This window comes from Halichoeres trimaculatus, unplaced genomic scaffold (assembly GCF_033239565.1).
Source record: "Halichoeres trimaculatus isolate MK-OKI-2021-1 unplaced genomic scaffold, fHalTri1.1 fHalTri1_scaffold_19, whole genome shotgun sequence".
NCBI lineage: Eukaryota > Metazoa > Chordata > Actinopteri > Labriformes > Labridae > Halichoeres > Halichoeres trimaculatus.
Window position 1 is genome coordinate 19,859,732 of NW_027437197.1, and position 21,114 is coordinate 19,880,845.

General features: G+C 40.4%; 2 protein-coding genes across 4 annotated transcripts in view; both read left to right on the forward strand.

Annotated features, from left to right (window-relative positions):
* Positions 1 to 4,272, forward strand: part of kcnh7 (potassium voltage-gated channel subfamily H member 7) — a 50,044-nt gene extending 45,772 nt beyond the window's left edge. For both annotated transcript variants that reach the window (XM_074694741.1, XM_074694742.1), the window contains one exon: positions 53 to 4,272. In XM_074694741.1, coding sequence (XP_074550842.1) covers positions 53 to 349 — 297 coding nt within the window. In that variant the 3' untranslated portion in view covers positions 350 to 4,272. The remainder of the gene's footprint in view (positions 1 to 52) is intronic.
* A 1,305-nt stretch (positions 4,273 to 5,577) lies between these two features.
* On the forward strand, positions 5,578 to 21,080 carry ifih1 (interferon induced with helicase C domain 1). Of its 2 annotated transcripts, XM_074695074.1 has the most exons (16): positions 5,578 to 6,171; positions 6,433 to 6,604; positions 6,718 to 6,864; positions 8,626 to 8,691; positions 12,605 to 12,831; positions 13,286 to 13,496; positions 14,484 to 14,701; positions 15,675 to 15,776; positions 15,889 to 16,012; positions 16,119 to 16,334; positions 16,587 to 16,843; positions 16,930 to 17,079; positions 17,159 to 17,320; positions 17,402 to 17,595; positions 17,675 to 17,768; positions 20,392 to 21,080. In XM_074695074.1, the coding sequence occupies exons 1-16, from the start codon at positions 5,734 to 5,736 to the stop codon at positions 20,584 to 20,586; spliced, it is 2,973 nt and encodes a 990-aa protein (XP_074551175.1). In that variant the 5' UTR covers positions 5,578 to 5,733; the 3' UTR covers positions 20,587 to 21,080. The 2 variants fall into 2 exon arrangements, with proteins under 2 accessions (XP_074551175.1, XP_074551176.1); XM_074695075.1 differs by lacking the exons at positions 5,578 to 6,171; positions 6,433 to 6,604; positions 6,718 to 6,864 and adding an exon at positions 6,873 to 6,992 and having other exon boundaries at positions 20,392 to 21,079.
* Positions 21,081 to 21,114: the final 34 nt, after the last annotated feature.

A 21,114-nucleotide genomic window follows, 5' to 3' on the forward strand; every position in this document is an offset into this window, starting at 1 on the left:
CAGCCTCATCCAAGCTGCTAACTTGTTTGTATCCTGCTGCTCTTCTTCTCAGGGCCCAAACCTCAAACTGGAGAGAGGCATTCAGGAATCCAAAGACTCTGTGTCGAGCTTGGCCAGTGTAAATGCATCCATGGAGGACAGCCTTACAGCATTGCTTGTACAAAGACATACAGAGCCACAGCAGCAGCAGCAGCAGATCACAGGACATCAACAGCCGGCACTGCTCCTTCTACCTACTGAAACGTCTTCAAACTCCTCCTTCTCCTCCTCTCCATCCCCCTCTGACCCCCACCTCAATGCTGCTGGACTCCATAGACCCGTCTCAGACCCAGAGTGTCCCAGACCATGACTCTTTCAGGAGCTCATTGTTCTAATATCTAGGTTGTAATGCTGTAATTACTAAGTAGCAGCTTTTTTCAGCATGCTGGCACAGACATCTGTATTGTTTATTTGCATTGTCTTGATAATAGAAATAAGAGGGTTTTTTTCATTATGCATGTGGTTAAAGTACTGTTCGCTGCAGTTAACAGTGTGTTAACAGACTCTTTCCTGCAGTTACCAGTGTAATAACAATAGTTACATATTGTAACAGTAGCTCTATCCACACAAAGGCGCTCTGATGGATTGAACAGCCTCTTAACTAAATTCCACCCTTTCTTTAGGAATGCTAATTTAAGGGATACATCTTGTTGGGATGGAATTAGCACAACACCTGAATAACTCTCAGTTCCCCCAGGCTTTTTACTCTGATGGTGCTCTTTATCTTTTCTCTTGAACCTGTTATGCCCCAAAACTCTGACAACCACCAGTCAAGTGATTGTCCTGAGAATTCCAACAAAACAACTAAAGTTATCTCATGACACTTTGCTCAAAAAGCAGGTCAGAGACTGAACTGTCTGTATCATTATTTGGGCCTAAAATGATACGCTGTGAGCGAGCACTTGGCAACAGAGGAAAACTTCCTTTTATCAAGCAAAAACCTCGAGCAGAACCAGACTCAGTGTCGGACAACAATCTGCAGTGACCTTGCCGATCAGAAAGTTGTCCCCTCCCATCCATCATGACTTGTTCAACAAGAGGAACTGGCAGACCTACCTCACACTGGACTAGATCCAATGTCCAGCGCCCAAGGAATCAGTACAACATATCATATGGTTTCTTACTGGTGCCAGCTGCAGAGCTATGACAGACTCCCCAACTTTACAGAGGATTTTATCTCAAAGCAGGAAGTGGGTATGGTACATGAAACGACTGAACTGCTCTTAAACATCCATCATCAAGAATCAAAGAGGAGATCAGGGACGTGGACTTTGGCAAGAAAAAGAGAACGTAGGGGCCAACATTTTTTTGGTCCGGCAGATTCGAAAGGTGACAGCGGCATCCAAGAGAACCTATCCCAAGAGCAGTCTGAGGTTTGAAAGCAGAAAATATAACATTTAACAAATGCATCATTATCAGTCATCCTGTGCTGAGGCACAAACAAAGTCCCGTTTACACCAAGGGGTTCAGTTCGTCTTGGCACGGCACACATTTTAAGGCATTTTCACTGACTAATCCGGGACAGATCCCCCAATACAAAGCAGACAAGCAGTTCCACTTTTTGGGACCCTTCAGTTGGGGTGCCAGACTAGACCGATCTGATCCTAAGGGGCCGTTTACACAACAACGGTTTTAGGGTGAAAAGCAAAAGTTTTGTTGCATTTCAGCCTCGCGTTTACATGGAAACGGTGTTTCAGCCGACCTAAAACGCAAACTTTTGAAAACAGCCCCCACAGTGGGATTTTTCTGAAACGCTGCCGACACCGTTACCGTGTAACTGTAAGCCGGCGTCTTCAGTGGAAACGCTGACGTCACACTCCGCCTCGCAACTGCATACAACAGTACAACAGTACTGTTGTTAAGATCTTCGCAAACTACCGTGCTGTGCTTGTGCAGCTCAATCTGCAGTATCCGCTGACGGTCTTTCAACAAAATGTGCATCTTTTTCTCCACTTTTTAACTTAGTATTCCCCAATACACCAGATGATCAGCTCAACTCTACTTAGGTGGAGGATTCCCAAAAGCGGCTTCTGGACAAGACAGTTATAGCACCACCTACAGGCCTGGCATGCTTACTACAGCGTTTTCAGTACATCAGCCTTTCCTTGTAAACGCAGATTTTTTTCACTGCGTTTTCACAGCATTTTGGCGTTTTCAGATGAAATGTTGTCGTGTAAATGGGGCCCAAAAGGTGGAGCTACAACACTGCAGACCGTTGATTGGTCGAAAGATTTGTCACTGATCGAGCAATAGCTGCTGTATTTCTGTTCCCGACACACAGTCTTCTTTGAAACAAAGTTTGATTGTTCTTTGTAACAAAGAACCACATGGAAATCACAAAGAAGGCGAATTGCTGGATGCCTTCCATCGTTGGTCTTTGTTTACTGTGTTGTGTTTTTCTTCTTTGTTGGAGTTATTAACTGATGCAGCTATTGGCACCCTGCTTACACACCACCTACCACGGCTGGCTGTATAAATGCAAGCAGGACCAGGCTTAACCGAGCCAAGCTGTACCAAACTGTACTGATCTAAACAGGACTGCTTGGTGGAAACGGCTTTTTTGTCACCTGACTATTGAAGCCACATTATAGAGGACTAAAAAAGTGAGTTCACAATCAAAGTTACAGATTTTTGAGAATAATTAAACACATTTTAAGGGTAAAAGTAATTATTTTAAGCTTTACATCATTTTGAAAGACAGATAGGAGGAGCTGTCCGCAGCTACCTGAACTCAAATGAGAAACATAACCCAGTGATTGTGAAAATGTGCTTTGAGTTTTATAAAAAACGAATCTGTTAGAACATCAGCACTTTTTGATTTAAGTTGTAGGATTCTTAGCTGATCGTGCAAAAACTAAATCTGTTATGAAGAATACATTAACAAGCCTGTGCATGTTTCTGCAAACATGTTCAGTCCTCGAGCCGAGATGAGCTTATTAACGTCTTTTATTTGAGTGCAGGCAGTTACCTAATGATCATTATGATGTCATTACAGCAAACATAAACAGTGTAATGCTAACCAAAGTAAGCCAAGTATTAGCATGCTATCATTTATACCACTATCAGTTCATCCATAATTTTAAAGTCCACTGTAATGATAATATGATTTATTTATTTATTTATTTATTTTTGCCACACTCATCCTTGTTCCCATTCAGGAATTGGAAACTGAAAGGAAAACTGGTTGTTTCACATCTCCAAGGTCAAGCCTCGCCTCTACCTTCCCTCCCACTGTGTTCAGAGGTGGTAAAAAAAAATGATTACACAGCCATTCTTGCTGCTGTTACTGAAATATTTTCATAGTACATGAGTCTGAGGCAATGACAAGGGCGTGGGTTGAAACACAGGGTGAAACAGAGGGAATTTCCACGCCTGGGGTGGAAGACTTTGCCTTGTACCAGCCACATCGACACTTTCACTTGTCTTTGCTGTAAGAGCCTGTTAGAGTTTAAAGCCTGAGTGAAAAATACATGGACTCTTTGAAAACGGGGGCCAGAGCCTTCATATGAACACACTGTACAAACTTTTTCTGCAGCTGTTGTTGTAATACAGCATTATTACAGAGGTGTGAGAACAGTTTTCTTATCCTTAGTTGTATGCCTGTCTCTGAAGTGTGACTCAGGGGTTATGGACAATTGCACTGCAATAGTACAGTATTATGTATACTGTATTTTTTTTTAATGTGCATTATTACTGCAGTCACTGATGTGCATCTACTGTACCAAGTTAAGCCAATAGAACACAACATACATGTTTGTCCGAGCAGATCTCCAAGCTTCCCCTCTGACAAACATGTATGATGTAGGTATTTCTACAAGGCAGTGCATGTGTTTTATATCTATATATTTACTGTTTTGCACTGCTTATGAGCCCAAAGTAGCACATATTAAAATAAAATGATGTCAGCATACTTATCTCTGTTTTAGGATGCACTTAGAGGGTGTGTTGGGGCCGGGGTGTAGTGAGGGAGGGGGTTAGAATCGCGCATAAACAGACCCACAGTGGGTCCTGTGCCTATACTACCAATCCAAATGCTAATTCAGCGTCTTCATGTAATGCTAATCATATCATAAACAGGTTATATTGTTTCCCCAATACTGTTTGGTGGCAATGTCCATTAACAATAAAATATTGTTAGAAAATGTTAGAATATAAATACTGCACATCATATTGCCATATGAAAAAAATGTATTTTTTTTAACTGAGTAAATTATACAAGAAACTCTTTAGCAACAGTTGTAAATATGTTTGTTTTGAAGCTGTCAGAGCAATAAATAAAAAAAAAAAAAACACAATGAGTTCCTTTCTTGCTTTTTTCTTTTTTAATGAATGAGTAGAGGTAGATGTTATACATGGTGTCCATAAAGTCTCTTACAAATTAGAGAAGTTATTGAAGTATTGAATCTCATTGCATTTGTATTTTAGGTATCCTGTGGATTAAAGAGGGACTGTTAAATGAACAGTAAAAAATGGCTACTCCTCAAGAAAAGGCACATGGTTTGTTGAAATAAAATGGCATACGCAAACTCAGAAAAACTATAGAACTAAGTCTAAAAGAGATACTGTCACATCTCTCAACTTGTACATGGCACAAGAAATCTGTGGAGAAAGGGGAATGTGTTGGACAAAGAGAGAAGTACACATAAGAAAGATCTGAGGAAATGTAATTATCATATATGTCTTTAAGTGTTTGCCTTCAAAATTAGTTCTTCTATTTAATTAGTTTTGGAAAAATATTAATATTCAACACAACTGTCTTTTCATTTCCTTATGTGTAATTATTTTAAATTTTGTCCAAGATATATATATATATATATATATATATACATATATATATATATATATATATATATATATATATATATATATATATATATATATATATATATATATATATATATATATATATATATATATATATATATATATATATATACATATATCCAGTTCTATTGATTTCTTTAAATGAAAAAAAATGTAGGCTTCAGGGACTGGCAACTGCATACATTGCTGGCTGGGAGTCCATGGTATCCACTTACAGAAGTAGTTACCAAAAAACTCTACTTAATTCTCAAAGGCTCTTCTCATCAACACAAGTGTTTTAATTTGTCAGCTCCTGCTGATTAACTCAGACAGAACTGTGATCTTAAGTATATCTTACATCAGTAACAATAATAATTTAAAGGGAGTAAATTGCTCCACTCTTTTCGATGGGCTGTGAGGTTTGCAACCTTAAAATGAACTTGCTAGTTTTTAATTCAAATAAAATACCTGCATGGTCATATTTGAGGAAGCTCATTTATGCCAGTTAAAAATAAAAGAAAAAGTTGAGAAGAATAAAAATGAGAAAACTTTTTTTTAATGGCAGAAATTATCTTCTGTATATAGTTAATGTAACAGGGTACTAACAAAAAGCCATAATGAGACACGTCTTAGTTTCTAAGAAACACAGGCTCGGTAACATAAGGCTCTTTAAAGGCCTTGATGTACATACAGTCTTTCTACAACGCTCACATACTGACACCTAGCGGCCGCTGGACGCACAGACAATTATTTATGGAGAAACGAAACTGAAACAGTTTCACTTTCCTTCCACAGTGAATCAGCACTGGATCTCTCAGCTGCTTATAAATACGGCTAAGCTAGCCTGCACACCGACACACTGTGTGGGGGATATTGGTTTGACTGGACGCGATGGTCTCCCACCAGGATGAGGTGAACGTGCGTCTCATTGAAGACCTGACGCCGAGGTTAAGACAGAAAATCGAAGTGGAGAGAGTCCTCGATCATTTAGACTCAGATTCGGTCGGAGACGATGAAAGGGAGCAGATCAAACAGAAGGCGAGAAATGACGGTAACCTGGCAGCAGTGGATCTCCTTATTAGTGCCATCATCAAGAAGCCTCACAGACCTGGATGGTTCATGGCATTTGTTGACGCGCTGTGGAATTCAGGCTTGAAGTACGCAGCTGAATTCATACAGCAGAATCAAACACCTGAAGAGGAGGTAGAGAATGAATACTGTGTCAAACTCATCAACATACTGGTCCCGAGTCTTGTGGAAATGAAGACTAGAGATGTGTGCTCAGAGTGTTACTCAGATGGCCTGTTGAATGAGGACGACAAGGAGCGTGTGAGTGCTTTGGTTACTCGTTATGGATCACTTTTGATATTCTTTAGAGATCACTATTGTTATTGTCGCTGAGGTTTGTAACCATGTAACAAAATACATTTAAACATACGTATGATGCAATATGTCAAGACCAACCTCTGAATTTCTCCAGTTGTAGTGTCACAAAATGACCACAGGATGGCAGACTAATGCACACCTATGTTTTTCAGAGCACTGTACGTCAATATGATTGTGTCAACTTACTTTTTTCATATTTTACAGATTGAAGCAGAAGTACATAATGCAGGGTCAAGGAGTGGAGCTAGAGAACTCCTGAGAGCAATCGTTAGAGGTGATAAACGGTGGTTTTCTACATTCCTCAGCGTCCTGCAGAGGACTGGACATGAACCCCTGTATGAGCTGATAAGAGGATCGTCTGACTGTGATGATCAAGGTGACAGTCAAGTTTAAAGGAGCACCCACCCATGGATCCCTGTTGTCTAATCCTAATTTTATCAACAGGAAACATGCTTAAACTAACTTCCAGTTTCTTTTCTTTCACATCAGGCTGCAATGAGAAAATGTGCTCATTTAAGGATGAACCGACAGGAAGTGATGTTGCCATGGAAAGCCCGGCAGCAGAAGCAGCAGCTGAAGACAGCAGCAGTGTAGAGTACATGGACATCAGCACAACGGAGAACCCTCAGGATGAAGGTTAAACAGAGCTCCTCTCTTTAACAACCAAAAGAAAAACGTGTAATACAAGTTCTGTAGGGACAGGATAACAGCAGTCACATGACCCACTGATGTCACTACTGAACCAGGTCTGTGGGTTATTATGGGTGAGTCAGACTTTGCTTCTTGTAAACTTAACATGTGGAGCACTTAGAGTCCAGAGCATAAAATTCACTTCTCCTCTTTAGTAGTGGAAAAGAAGAGACATATATCTGACATTAAGGCTCCTTTGAGAAGTTTTTAGCCAATTATGACACCAATAAAACAAATAGGTGTGCATCAAATAATCTGATCAGATTAGAGCACACAGATTGAACCATGCCTTGATAACAAGTTGTGCAAAAGAAAAAAGGATTATGAAAAGTGGATATGACCAGGTAATCTAATCTTACAGAAACAAAAAACAAACTCCCAATTCAGTTTTGTATATTATTTTTATGCTGCTGTTGAATTTATAAACCACAACTCAGACTTGATAGTAAAAAAAAGAAGTTTTTTTCACTGAAGATATTTCACTTTTTTTTTTATATCAAATATTTAACAGTCAGTTAAAAGCAGCTGACAGGATCTTATGTGTTGTCAGGATTTGGCACCACCTGTGGACAATATATATAATATTTGAAGCTTTATCTGTTTAGGCCCTGAATTCTTATCATAGAGCAGGGATCTCAAACTTGTGCCATGAAGGGCCAAGAGGCTGCAGGTTTTCTTTCCAACCAAAAACTCCACCAGCTGATTTCACTGATTAGCCCCTGCTCTCTGCTTGAAGGTGAGGTTATCAGTGAAATCAGCTGGTGGAGTTTTTGGGTGGAAAGAAAACCTGCAGTCTCTCAGCCCTCCATGGCACAAGTTTGAGATCACTGTCATAGAGATTCTTTCCTTGCATGCGCAGGACAGCATCAGCATAGACATAGTTTATCCACAAGGGGGCATCATAGATCTACTCCAGATAATAATTTGGTACTGTAGCTTTAAGACAGGGATGGGGGACTTTATTGACCAAGATGGCCACATTAGATTTATTCTAACTGCTGTAGGGACCAGTTGTCCCAGACTCTGGAATGCACCTAATTAGCCAGATTTGATAAAGACTGAAGATAAATTAATTAAAATGTATTTTATTAAGATGCTGAGTATTTAAACAAAAACAGTGATGCTGAATTTAATACTTTTAATGAGAAGATAAATCTATCTTTTATTTCTTTTTTAAATGTTTTTACATTGAAACAATTACAGCCAAGTATATAAAGTTACTTTATTTTTTAACACCGTATTTTAATTTAATTGATTATAATTTTGAATGTGAACATTTTGATAAACCTAAAAATAAGTACTTTATTATTTCACCAATAGAATTTTTTTGTTTGTTTTTTTTTTTGTTTTTTAACACAATAGATGTTTAGTTGCTTTAAGTTTATCTTCCCACCAATTCTGCTGTTAAAAATTAACTGCATGTGGTTCCCAGTTTTCATTTTTATTATTTAGGGAAACCAAAACTGTTTCTCATTTTGCCTGAAAAATAATAGGTTTCTCCTGGATCCAGTTTTCCTGTTTTACTGCTCAAAGCTGGACACATCACCTCTTATTAAAATATAAAAGGTCTAAACTGGACAGCATGTAATAGGCTTGGTTACACATTTTTTTCTGCGTGATTGAAAGAAAGGCTTTTTCAGTTCAAGATCTATCTCTTTCCCTTCTTCACGTCAGTTTTTTTTGTCTCGTGGGTTCGTGTGATTTCAGATCTGTACAAAGGAGCCAGTGCTGAATCCAAACAGGAGTCACACTGCATGGATCTCTCACAGCCAGGTAAGGTTGGTTCCTCCCTTGATGAAGCTCATTCCTGTGAACTAAAAATCTTTCTCTGGCCTGACTCCATCGGCCACACACGAGAAGCAGAGTTAAATCATAGAAAGAGAAATAGTACCCTGTAGCATCGTAAAAGCAGAATGTTCTGAACAAGTGGAATATTTCTCCATCCTGCGTGCCTGACACCCCTGAACTTGTTTCCATGTGTGTATCATGATGGAGGGCGCAGAGGTCAAAGAGCCTATCCAGGGATTTCAATGTGAAACATATGCTGCCCTTTTCGAGGAATTGGAAAGTAACGTGAGGCAAAAGTTGTAGTTTCTTTCTCCTCACTTTAATGCTTCTGCAAAGTTCTTCCTGTTTGATTATATCATCAGCTTCTGAATCAGTTTTCTCTCCGTGTATCGAGCTCATGTATTAATTCATAGCTGTAGAGAAGAGCGAGCTGCATTGTGCAGAATTTCTCTGCGCTAAATCAAACTGGAAAATAAGCCGATGGGTTTTTCTCTGCTTGTTGGCATGGTGTTCCTGATTGTTGACTTTCCTTCTCTAATAACTTTAACATCTGGGAATCCAAGGGGCCGCACAAGCCAGTGTTTACTTCTCATTGTTGTTAAAGCTCTGCCTCTCCATCGACGCAGACGTTTATTTACTACCACAAAGTTTGCTGGAAATAGCGCTGTAACCTCTGACATAGAAAGTCTGAGAGGCAAGAATTAAAAGCTGCCTGTGGGAGGGGAAAAGAGTAACTTTCTGGGGGTTTGAACTCATAACTAGGGGGAGCTGCACAACTTCACGTTAAGAGGGTGGGAGTATCAGAGAGAAAGAGCGAAGCGGGGGTGTGCATTGTGCATGTTCCTCAAGTCATGTTTTATCCGCAGCCCAGACAGAGAAATGGGTCAAGCCTCCCAGCAGCTTCAGTTTTATCTGAAGTGGATCATAGGAAATCTGCTGTCTTTGCAGACAGAAAATAAGACACACTGCCGCCACAGCAGACAGGACTTGGCATGTGATGAACAGCTGTGATACTTGAAGCTGTTTGAGAACGTCTAAATGAGTGAGAAATTTATGCACATTTTGGCCTGGGTGGGACTATTTAATAGAAATTTCCATTACGTAGCTGTATTAAAATGATTGTCCCAGGGCATTTCATGGCCTTTTCTGTAGGTTTCAAATCCCATGGCTTTGTAGTTGAGTTTGGTTTGTTGTCAACATTAATATTAATTTATGAGAGGAATTTATTTCCAGATTCAGCCAATTAGCCAGAGTCCATCTGGAGTTTGAGTTGGGAGTGGACTAAGAAAACATGATATAATCACACCTTGACTTGATATTAGGTGCATAGTTCTTGAACCTGAACTACTTTCCCCTTCCCGCTCATCCTAAACCATTGCTTTTCAACCACTCTGCCACAGCACTCGTAAGAAATTATCCAATTTCAATTGGTCTAAAAACTAATAACATGCTTCTTTCGAGTCCTTTATAAGTGATATATTTTCTTTTGTGTCGGTAGAAGGTAGCAGCAGGTAGCTAATGGCCCTAAAACTCTGAGATAAGAAACGTAATATAGCTGAAGTGATAAAGGAGACAGGTAGCCATGACAGTGATGGAGAAGTTTTTGAAAAAGGATAATCCAAACTCCAGACAGGGCCCAGGAGAAAGTTCATACCCAATGAAGGCTCTAGTATAAGAAGTAGGGATGGGTACCAAATGAGGTACTTTTATAGGTACCAACCGAATTCTGTCAAAAGTACCAAGTACCAATTCACATAAAATCAAATGGTACCATGTTTAGATACCTAAATGCATCCTTTTGACTGTGAGGAAGTGGAAGAGTAGGTGATTTTCTATGCTGGACATGAACACAGCATTACAGTGTTATGTACAGAAGCATAAATATTGCAAAGAGAATAATGAGAATAACTTATATTTTATCATTTAAAAAAATGATATTTTTTTTTACCATATAAACACACTAAAGTACCAAAAATTGGTGGAGTTAAGTACCGATACCAACTGCCAGGAACTGGGAATTGGTACTGTATCGTTTCAAATGTGAAAGGTACCCATCCCTAGGAAGTAGTAAAAAAAACGCATTTGGGCGGTACAGCAAAAAGCTATCTTTCATTCAGATTTATTTTTACCTGACATGCATCAAGGATGCGTCGGTTGAAAGTTATTCAACAGTACCATGGTCCCAAGTAAGCATAAACGACATCTTCAAACTAAACACATTCAACACACATTCAAAACAAGCAAAAAAAAAAAACCTTTATGAGAAAAACCTTTGCTGACCTCCCTTTGGACTGTTTTGGTCCTTTCTGTCAAACAAAGCTGTTTCAACTTTACTTCCATTTTCCACAACACATCTATGTGAGCTGAGCTTTTTTACCCTGACAGCTATAAAAAATCAAAAACTGAGAGAGGTTGAGATGTTGGGGAAGAGCTTTGTGTCTTCAGTTCCACCCAAAGATATCAGCTTTGTGTTCATCTAAACAGGCCCTGCTTTCAGACTGAGTGAGTATAAATAAATCAAGAGACTATATTGTCATTGTTAGATAACAGCGTGTCAGTTTATCATATTTTTGGTTGGTGGCTTGCTGTGGTGTTTTCTTAAATGTAAAAAATGTGCCATGGCCAAAAAAAGGTTGAAAAACACTGCCATAAACAACGGACACGGACACAGACACAGTTACGCACTTTATATACACCAAACACACTTTCAGACATATCTCTCAGAACTGATTCCTCAATTGTCCAAACTTGTTGGAAACAAAATATAGGTCGTTACTCCAGTGTGTGACTTTGAACTCAAGTAGTCAAAGGTGACACTACATCATGCTACTTCCTAGTTTTTAAACCAGCTTTCACAAAGCGGAGTCCTCTGACTTCCTGGGAGTAAACTTGTTGGACCTTTCACCAAACTGGCCGTGCTTTGCAAGCCTTGGAGATTGTTTGAACTGTTTTTATTCAGCCTTGTCACGCCACTGACTCATAACTCCAAACTTCCCCTAGGGGGTACTCGGCTACACTGAGCTGAAACATAAAGTTTGACAGTGTTCCTGTTTGTATTCTAAAGTTCAAATTAGTTTAAATACGCACAGCTTCTTCAAAATTGGATTAGCTGCACACGATACAAACCTATCCAAGACTAGAGTAGCTTTTTTCCTCAAAGAATCAAGCTCCAAAGATTTCATTTTTGCAGATCTATTGGGTTGGTAGCTGGCAATCTGTACTGGTACTCAGCAGTTCCAATTTTTGGTACTTTTTCTTGTTTATGTGGTAAAAAATATCAGTATGTTTAATTTCACATTTGTTTAGTTTCACATTTAATCATACAATAAAATTAAAATATTTTCAATTTAACATATTTATTCATCAATATATGACCTTGCAATGCTGTGTTTATGTCCAGCATGGAAAATTCCCTACTCTTCCACTCCTTCACAGTCACAAAGATGCGTTTAGGTACCTAAACATGGTACCTTCTGGGTTTACATGAATCGGTACCCAGTACTTTGGACAGAATTCGGTAGGTGCCTATAAAAGTACCTAATTCTGTACCCATCCCTATTAGCGATTAAAATTAATCTATAAAAAAGAAAAAAACATCTACAGTAGATTAAAGTGATGATAGAAAGGGTTTATAACCACTGCTCCTTTTTGTGTAAATGGCTGTGAGCACATTTTGTGTGGCACCCTGTAACAATCCCACCCAAGCCCAAAAAAGTCTGGATCCGCCCCTGTGAATATTTATTTAGTATGTCTCTCCATTTCAACAGCAGCATTAAAAATATGTGTTCCACTTCCGGACTCACACAGCAATGTCTCCCCCCACCTGGTGATGCCTGTAATTGTGGCTTGCTGACACACACAGAAGTGTTGCCTGTCTGAAATCTGCTCTGTGTTACAGCTGGGAGTGACTCAGAGGCGGCAACCAGAGGCCAAGAAACAGCACGTATTGTTCTTCGAGATTATCAGATGGAAGTCGCCAAGCCTGCCCTGGAGGGGGAAAACATCATCATATGCCTCCCAACAGGACACGGTAAAACCAGAGCTGCAGTTTATATTACCAAAAAACATCTGGACTGCAGGAGGGCCGAAGGGCGACCAGGGAAAGTGGTCGTCCTGGTAAACAAGGTACATTCCTCAATCACTATGCGGCTTTGCACTATTATGGTAACCTACTTATGTCCCGTTCAAATCCAAAGAAAACACTGGATCTTTCAGTTCAATTTGCACATGTGGGTCAGCTCGCCACAAATTACATGCCGTGAGGTTTAGATATTCCCCTGCACTTTGTTTCTATTTAGTAACGGCCCTTTTCTGCAGTTGTCTATGAAGTCTTGACCCTAAAACAATAAAAAGATTCCTTCAACTCGTCACAAACCACGTGGAAAAAAAATCTGCTTGTAATTATTCCTTCTGCCAGTCTTCTGTCAGCAAAGTCACAACACTGGTTACTCTGATCCAAAGCAACTCATCACAAACACTGCAGTAATCAAAACAATGCAGACACGGGCTTTGTTGTGTTGATTCTCTTCTCTCATGTGCACCAACGCTGTACGTTTCATTGTGCTGTGCTGCTTTGCAGGTCCCCCTCGTGGAGCAGCATTACAACTCAGAGTTCCTGCCCTTTTTGAAACCCAAATACAAAGTGGAAAGAGTCAGCGGAGACAGCCAGCTCAAGATCTCCTTCACAGAGACGGTAAAGAGGAACGACGTCATCATTTGCACAGCCCAGATCCTGGAGAATTACTTGGAGAGGTCTAACAGTGAGGAGGATGAGGGAGTGAACTTAAGCGGTATGAAAACAACAACTTTTTTCTTTACTTGCAAGTGTCACTCCCTGAAAAACAACCTAAATCTAAAAGTCAAGATGTCTCAACCATAGCTTTTCCTTACGTCCTAAAACCTTAAGTTAAAATCTGCCCAGGCTTCAACCTCAGACACTGACAGCTATTGGAATAGAAACCCCCCGTGGAGGCCTCGTAAAGTCCCCCCTGATAATACCTGACAGGAACTTGTCAAAGTCTTCCGGTTCTGCTGTTCACTCTTGTTGGCACCCACCAGTCCAAGGTGGAATAGCCACCTCAGTGGAACATATGCTGTTTGTTGAAACGCCTGAAAGAGTTTTTTTTTTTCTTCTTTTTCCCGATCTGCTTTCCAGGCCACACGTCTGTTCAAGCCATCAGTGTGTGGCTGATCTAATTCACATGAGAGCCTCCATCAGCCACTGTGCATCAAGCTGCCACTCTCTATACTCTCGTACTCCAGGGATTAATCCCAACCACTCCGCTTTGACTCATACATGTCACACAGTATTACATTCCACGTCTCGTATACTTCTGTAAAATCACAGAAATAAACAAAGACAGCTGAAGCTATTTTTGATGTGGAGTTTTTCCACCACTCATCATTGTGTGGTTTTAACTGCTGCATCGGGCTCTTAAGAACAGACCTGGTTTGTGTGGGAGGATTGCTCCTTTACAAAAAGATGTTATGATCTGTGAATGAAAACTGCCTCTATTTAAGTTACATAAATAAATGAAAGAAAACAGAGCACTGTCTGGCTGAGGAGATTCTGATGTTTCCTAAAATGCGCCCAATTCTGCATTTGATGACGACGTAGAAGTATAAATGTTATCGTGTTCACAAAGCTGTAATTTCAGTTAACAATACTCAGTTTTCAGTCTATCCCTCCAACCATTGCGCAATTTTTCCAGCTTCTTTCATCCATGTTGCTCCCAGCAGTGCACTTACTAACTGTGTGTTCTGCTTCTGTGCCGTAGACCTGTCACTGATCGTCATAGATGAGTGTCACCACACTCAAAAAGGAGGCGTCTACAACAACATCATGATGCGATACCTGAAGCAGAAGCACAAGAACATAAAGCTGAAGAAGGAGCAGCAGGATCCCGTGCCCCTTCCTCAGATCCTGGGCCTGACTGCCTCGCCGGGGGTCGGAGACGCCAAGACAACTGAGCAAGCAAAGGCGCAAATACTACGTGTAAGAAGAGTATAAATTATACTTCAACAGAAAAATAAAATAGGCAAAAGGTAAAAAAAATAAACTTACGAAAAACAGTCAAAGAACACAAAAGTCAAAAAAGGGACCAGGGAAACCACAGAAAGCATGAGAAGCCAAAAGTAACACTTGAGCTGGATGCAGGGTCAAGAGGAGAAGACTCAAAGGTGAAAAGAGAAAGGAAGGAGAAATGAGAGGGATCAACAGGAAACACCACCCACACTAAGAATGTAGAAGAACCAGAGGAAAAATGACAAGAGATGATGATACTTTCTTATCATACTTCCTTGTTTTTTACAAAACAACTGAGATGCACAAAACTTTCCAAAAGCAACTCATGGCACATGTTGAAGTCCCCAGTGTCTCGTGGTTTTCAACTCAGCAGAGATAATAAGAATTTCTAGTGATTAACTTCTGTGTGTTGACCCATCGTAAGACCTGAGACTGATGCAAACTAACAAAATTAGACGTACTTTTAGAAAATTTGATTAGTCATGAAAATAACTCAAAACATACTACTTTTTAAAACCCATCACTATGATCACTAGGGACATGTTCAGAGACATTTTTGTAATAATGTATAATTTTTTTTCATTTGTCGTATTAAATCCCTTGAGAGATAATAATAATATATTTTTTATCAATTGCGTCAAATTTGATGTCCACATCAAACCTTTTTCACTCTCCCTGACTTTCTCATCTTTCGAAGACTTCCCCCAGTTTCTCCGCCTCACTGTTTCCAAGGATCATATTCATGAAGCAAAGCTGTTTCCAATATTCCACTCTGCCTGTGTAGTCAGGCCAACCATAAAGTTTCCTCTTTGCCATAGTTGTAAATAAATGGAAAACAGTCATTTGTCTGTCAGAAACAGACGTGTGGTTCACACAGAGAGTAAAACATGAACATAGATTTATGATTTGATCAAATCTAACAGAAAATCTGTTTCCGTTTTAGATTTGTGCAAACTTGGATGCTTCCAAGATTATGACAGGGGGCCTTGAGGATTTTAGAAAGGACCAAAGGACAAAGATCGTTCATGTTGAAGACAGAAAGCAGGTACATTTCTTTAACAGTTTTTTTGGTTTCACATTGGTTTTTGTTTAAAACTCTCTTTTTCAGTAATTCTATCAAAAATATTTCTGCAAACCCAACCAATTCCGTCTTTCAGGATCCTTTTGGTCAAGTAATCAAGAACATCATGAATGCCATTCATGTCCACGCTGACCTGAGTCCCACCTGTGACCTTGGCTCTCAGAACTACGAACAGTGGGTTGTTCAAAAAGAGCGAACTGGTGAGCTCAGTCTTTCCCCTTTGAGACTAACCATGTTTAACTTTAGTTTATAACCCGACAGTGAGCTACTTTGATGGGATCTAAACACTATCTCGATGTTTTCCAGCCGCTACAGAAGAAGACCATCGAGTGCAAGTTTGTGCGGAGCACCTCCGGCAGTACAACGAGGGCTTGAATCTCAGTAACACGATTCGCATGCGGGACTCCTTCAGTTTCCTCAACAAGTACCACGAGGAGGCATTGAAAAAGAAGTCGCCACCTGAAGGAGATGTGATCATAGAAATCACAGACACTGAGAGATTCCTCTTCAACCTCTTTAGTGGTACTGTAGTGTCACCTTTGAAAAATCAAGATCACTACAGCTGCTAGTAGCATCTCAGCAGTAAAGCATTTTTAGAAAATCCTTTTTAATAATCAAAGTGTTTCCCTTTGCTAAGCTAGGCCAACAAGCTGCTGTTTGTCTGTCAGAGAAACAAGAACAATATCGATCGTCTGATGCAACTCTTGACTAACAGAAACAGTACCATTAAAAAATGAAGACTTCATCCCAGGCTTTTTGAATCTGTTTTTGCAGAGAACAAGAAAGAGTTGCAGAAGCTTGCAGATATGCCAGAGTATGAAAACGACAGCCTGTCAAAACTAAGAAGTAATATCCTGCAAGAATTCAGCAGCCGAGAGACGGCCAGAGGGATCGTCTTCACCAAAACACGGCGCAGCGCCCTCGCTCTAACTCAGTGGATCAGGGAAAACCCCAAGTTTTCTGACATCGGGGTGAAAGCGTCTTACATCATCGGAGGGGGAGACCAGAGTGTTGTTAAACCAATGACCTCTGTGAGTGAATGTTGCTTATAAGACTTCACTATTCTTTCAAAGTGTAACCGAGCTGAACCCAATGTGTGCAAAATGGTGCTTTTCAGGCGGAGCAGAAGGATGTGTTGAACAGATTTGGCAGTGGGGAAGTCAATCTGCTGATTGCCACCTCTGTAGCCGAGGAGGGTTTGGACATACCGGCGTGCAACATTGTGATCCAGTATGGTCAACTGACCAATGAGATTGCTATGATTCAGGTGAGTCAGCTGTTAGAAGTTGTCTGTGTCTTATCATGGTGTTAGTGGCTGCTCACCGAGGATTCTCTTTAACATCCAGGCCAGAGGCAGAGGGAGAGCTGAGGACAGCAGCTACATCGTGATTGAGGTAAAAGGCTCTGGGGTTACAGAAAAGGAGGTTGTCAACGAGTTCCGCATCGCGCTGATGTACAAAGCTATCAACAAAATCAGAGCCTTGACTCCAGAGGAATACAACAACAAGGTACGATCACTTCATACTTTTTGAGAATGTCTGATCTGACTTCTAGGACTTCTGTTCATGGTGATTTTTCTGTCTCATCAGATCAAAGACTTTCAGTTACAGTCTATACTGGAGAATAGGGTGAAGACAAAGAAGAAGCAGCAGAAAAGTGTAAAGAACGTGAGCCCATCTGATGTGGAGTTCAGCTGCCGGAGCTGCCCTACACCAGTGTGCACCGGGGAAGACATCCAGGTCATCGAAAACGCGCACTATGTCAACATGACTCCTGAGTTCAAGTATGAATCCCACCTCACAGATATGTGTTGGCACGTTCATACCAGAATCTAATCGATACTGTTTTTGTTGTTTTTTCAGAGAACTTTTCAACCAGACAGAAAACACCAGTCTTCAAGAGAGACTTCTAGAGTACGAGACCAGCAGCTACATATCCTGCAAAAAATGTGGTCGGGTAAATGTCTTTCAGTCATTTTTTGAGTTTGGATTGTTATGAGAAAAAAAAATCGTAATGAAAAAGTTAGAACACAAAAAAATGTCCTTTCACAACGCTTGATCTGAGCAGTGTTGAGCTTAGCAACAGACGCAGTTCAGCTCAAAGCCTTTTTCAGGGCTATAGAAGACTTTGTTCTGAAGCGTGTCTGATGCTATGTAGCTCAGATTAAATGTTGTGAAAGGACTTTTTTTGACTAGCATTCAGTTGTACAGTGCTCCCTTTTGTCTCTTCTTGAGAAAAATCAACTTTTGAGGCTTTTGATCACACCTCTTAAACAGCGGCTCATTTCTCAGGGGCTATGAATGAAGTCATCAGTGGGACTTCTGGCCAAGATTCTCTCTTTTACATAATCTTGTTGTTTTCAGTATGACAACCACTGGCCTGAGAAGTCAGGGTGATGAGGGGCTGTAGCACCTCCTAAAATCCCAAAAAATTAAAGGGGCTGTGAGGAGTTTGAAAGTGATCCGGAAAAAGTCTTCCTTCTAGATATTTGCCTGATCATAATCCACACTTTAAAATGAGATTATCAGCACCAATATCACTGGTTACAGGTTATTTTAAAATGCTACTTCTTAGCTTCCAGTTCAAGTCATCCAGGACCAGATTGATTTACGGCATGTCTTGGTCTCTATGACGACACCACGCCGGCTGACGAGGCTAAGTAGTGAGAAGAGATAAAACACAAAGATCTGCGTTTTTCTCTGGTGAAAACGATTTCTGTGATTAATTTTGTAGTGATGGTGGACACTGGAGCCTAACTGTCAGACAGAAAAAGGACAGGAGAGCAGAACAAAGCTAAACAGGAGAGTGATACAGCCCGAGATAAAGGCTAATTAGCCTTTAGCTAGGGCTGTATCACTCTACAACACAGGAGCTAAACTGTTTGTGCTAATGTTGATTCCAACCCACAGTCAGCAGTTATTCTGCAGTGGTCTGTTCAAACTTGAGAGTCTATCAATAAAATAAAGAGTGAGGTTACGTTAGCTCTGCTTGGTAGATGACTGGCAGGACAAAGCTAGCAGGGATTTACCAACTGTCTCAGAGCACCGGGCTGCCAGTTGTGCTGAATATAAATGGCTACTAAACTACTGTACAAACTGACAGTGTTTACTAGTTGTCACGTTAGCCTACAGATACGTCAGAGCACCGGGCTGCCGATGTAGCTAACATATAGCCGCCTTGATGTCATGTTTCAAAAAGCAGCGCTTCGTAACTTTACTGACAAATACCTTACCTCAGCGCATTGTATCCAATAAAAAGTTGTCTTGAACAAAGAAAATTTATTTTGATACGATATCCATTTAATTCCAAAACAAACACACGCCTCGCTAAAAGTAATGTGCAACAGTGTGTGGAGACTTCAGGCCTCAAGGTGGTGAAGAAGAGCAATTAAAACAGATCTTCCTCATAGCATCTTTAAAACCCTCGTCCAGCCAAAACATTCAGTAACTTGTTCACTCGTGCCACTTACGGTCTAAAATCTTCCCTGCCAGGTGAATGGTCAAGGGATGGAATGACAAATCAAAGATGGAAGAATCATGTCCCCAAATTATCAAATGTTTACAGCCTGGTGGCGGACAAAGTTACGGGCCATGTCCGCACATAGCCAGGTATCTGGGAAACCGTGTATATTTTCATATGGTTACGCCTGTCATCCACACTAAACTGCAGTTTGACGTCACTAAAAAACAATGTTCTCTGAAAACTCCAACCAAAGTGAATAGGGAAGACTCATGTTTTCGTGTAGATGCCTGTAAACAGAGTTTTTGATTCTCAAATGTTACAGCTGAATGGCGGGAGCTTATCTTGATTGGATGGCTCACGTTTCATGTCTGAAAACCACTACCAAATTTAGGTTTGCCGTGCTTCGAACCACACTCATCAGCAGCCTGGTATATGTGGACAAAAGTATATTGAAAAACGATTGAGGGAGGACGTTGGTTTTCAAAAAATGGCTGGTTAAATGTAAACAAGGCTAGAGACTTAATTGTCCTCTTAAGAGCCAAAACACGTTAAGGTGTCCTCCTGGTTGGGAAAAAAACACTAAGCTTCGCTCTTTAAAACATGATAAAGTGCTCTCATGGGTGGCAAAAATGCACACTGTTTGTGCCTTTTGTTTTTTCTACTTTTTGCCCCTGCCCTTCAAAAAGTCTGTGCACTCCACTGGTGCTCTTTATTGTCTTTCTGACTAAAAGTCATCAACTAAAAAAATACCTTCATATGATTATTGTAATAACTTAAAGCTATTGAAAGATCTCCATGATGGCAGCATTCAGAGGAAAAAGTTTGTAGTTTAGTTGAAGGCCACAGCCGTCATCTAGAGAGGATTACAGACAAGTTCGAAATGAGTCAAGGGCGACCATCACAACCAAAATAAGTTCCACATGTAGGAAACTGTGAGTCAGAGAAATGAAATGCAAAAAGACTCCATTTCTGAAGCTGTAACCCCAGAGAAACCCATTTTTATCGAGCTAACTTCAGTGTTTGGGCTCGAACAGCACTGTGTTGATATCGTCTCTTTAACTGGTGATCTACTTCACCAAAAGCACCTCTATATCTCTCATTCTGATTTCCCTTGCAGAGGTGGGGTTCCATGATGCTTTACAAGGGGATCCAATGCCCCTGTCTCCACGTGAAAAACTTTCTGGTGACCGTCAACGGAAAGAAGATCACCAAGTGCACCCAGTGGAAGGACCTCCCTGTCAAGTTCTCTCCCTTTGACTACGCCGAACACGCAAACCAAGTTGTTTCCAGCTCAGACGATGAAGATATGTAATTCAAGACGCAGAGTGCACTCAACACGGGGGATGAGGGTTTACGCATCAAAATGCAAAGTCACTTTAGTGTGTTGTTTACTGTCATTTATACTGGAGTCACTTATGGTGGTGGGTTAAAGCATGCACTGCTAACAGATGTAATGAATTTCTCAGGATTTACTGTCATAAATGTGTAAGATTGACTAAATATGGATTTAAAATGTTTTAGGGGTATACTGCATGCTGTTTTTACAGATACAGAGTTCTTTACTGATACAACCTGAATTGGAAAAACTGCACAACTGCACGGTCTCATGGGATGGGAGACATTGCGCCTGTTATGGCCCCTCTGAGCCCACCTGTCAACACTAACAGGTGCTGTTGATTTTCCATTCAGTCCAACTGTTAGTGAGTCACTCCTGCTGGGCCAGTCAGGGCTTCTATTTTTAGATCTGCATAATGGTAACCTGGATTATTAATAAAACGTGGAAATTGTATGTGTGAGCAAACTACAATCATGTCCACTGTGAAATAAAAGCTTTTTCTAA

Coding starts and splice junctions, on each gene's coding strand:
- ifih1 (XM_074695074.1), top strand. CDS start 5,734: ATGGTCTCCCACCAGGATGAGGTGAACGTGCGTCTCATTGAAGACCTG. Junction 8,692..12,604: donor CATGGATCTCTCACAGCCAG/GTAAGGTTGGTT, acceptor TCTGTGTTACAG/CTGGGAGTGACTCAGAGGCG. Junction 17,080..17,158: donor ATGAGATTGCTATGATTCAG/GTGAGTCAGCTG, acceptor TTTAACATCCAG/GCCAGAGGCAGAGGGAGAGC.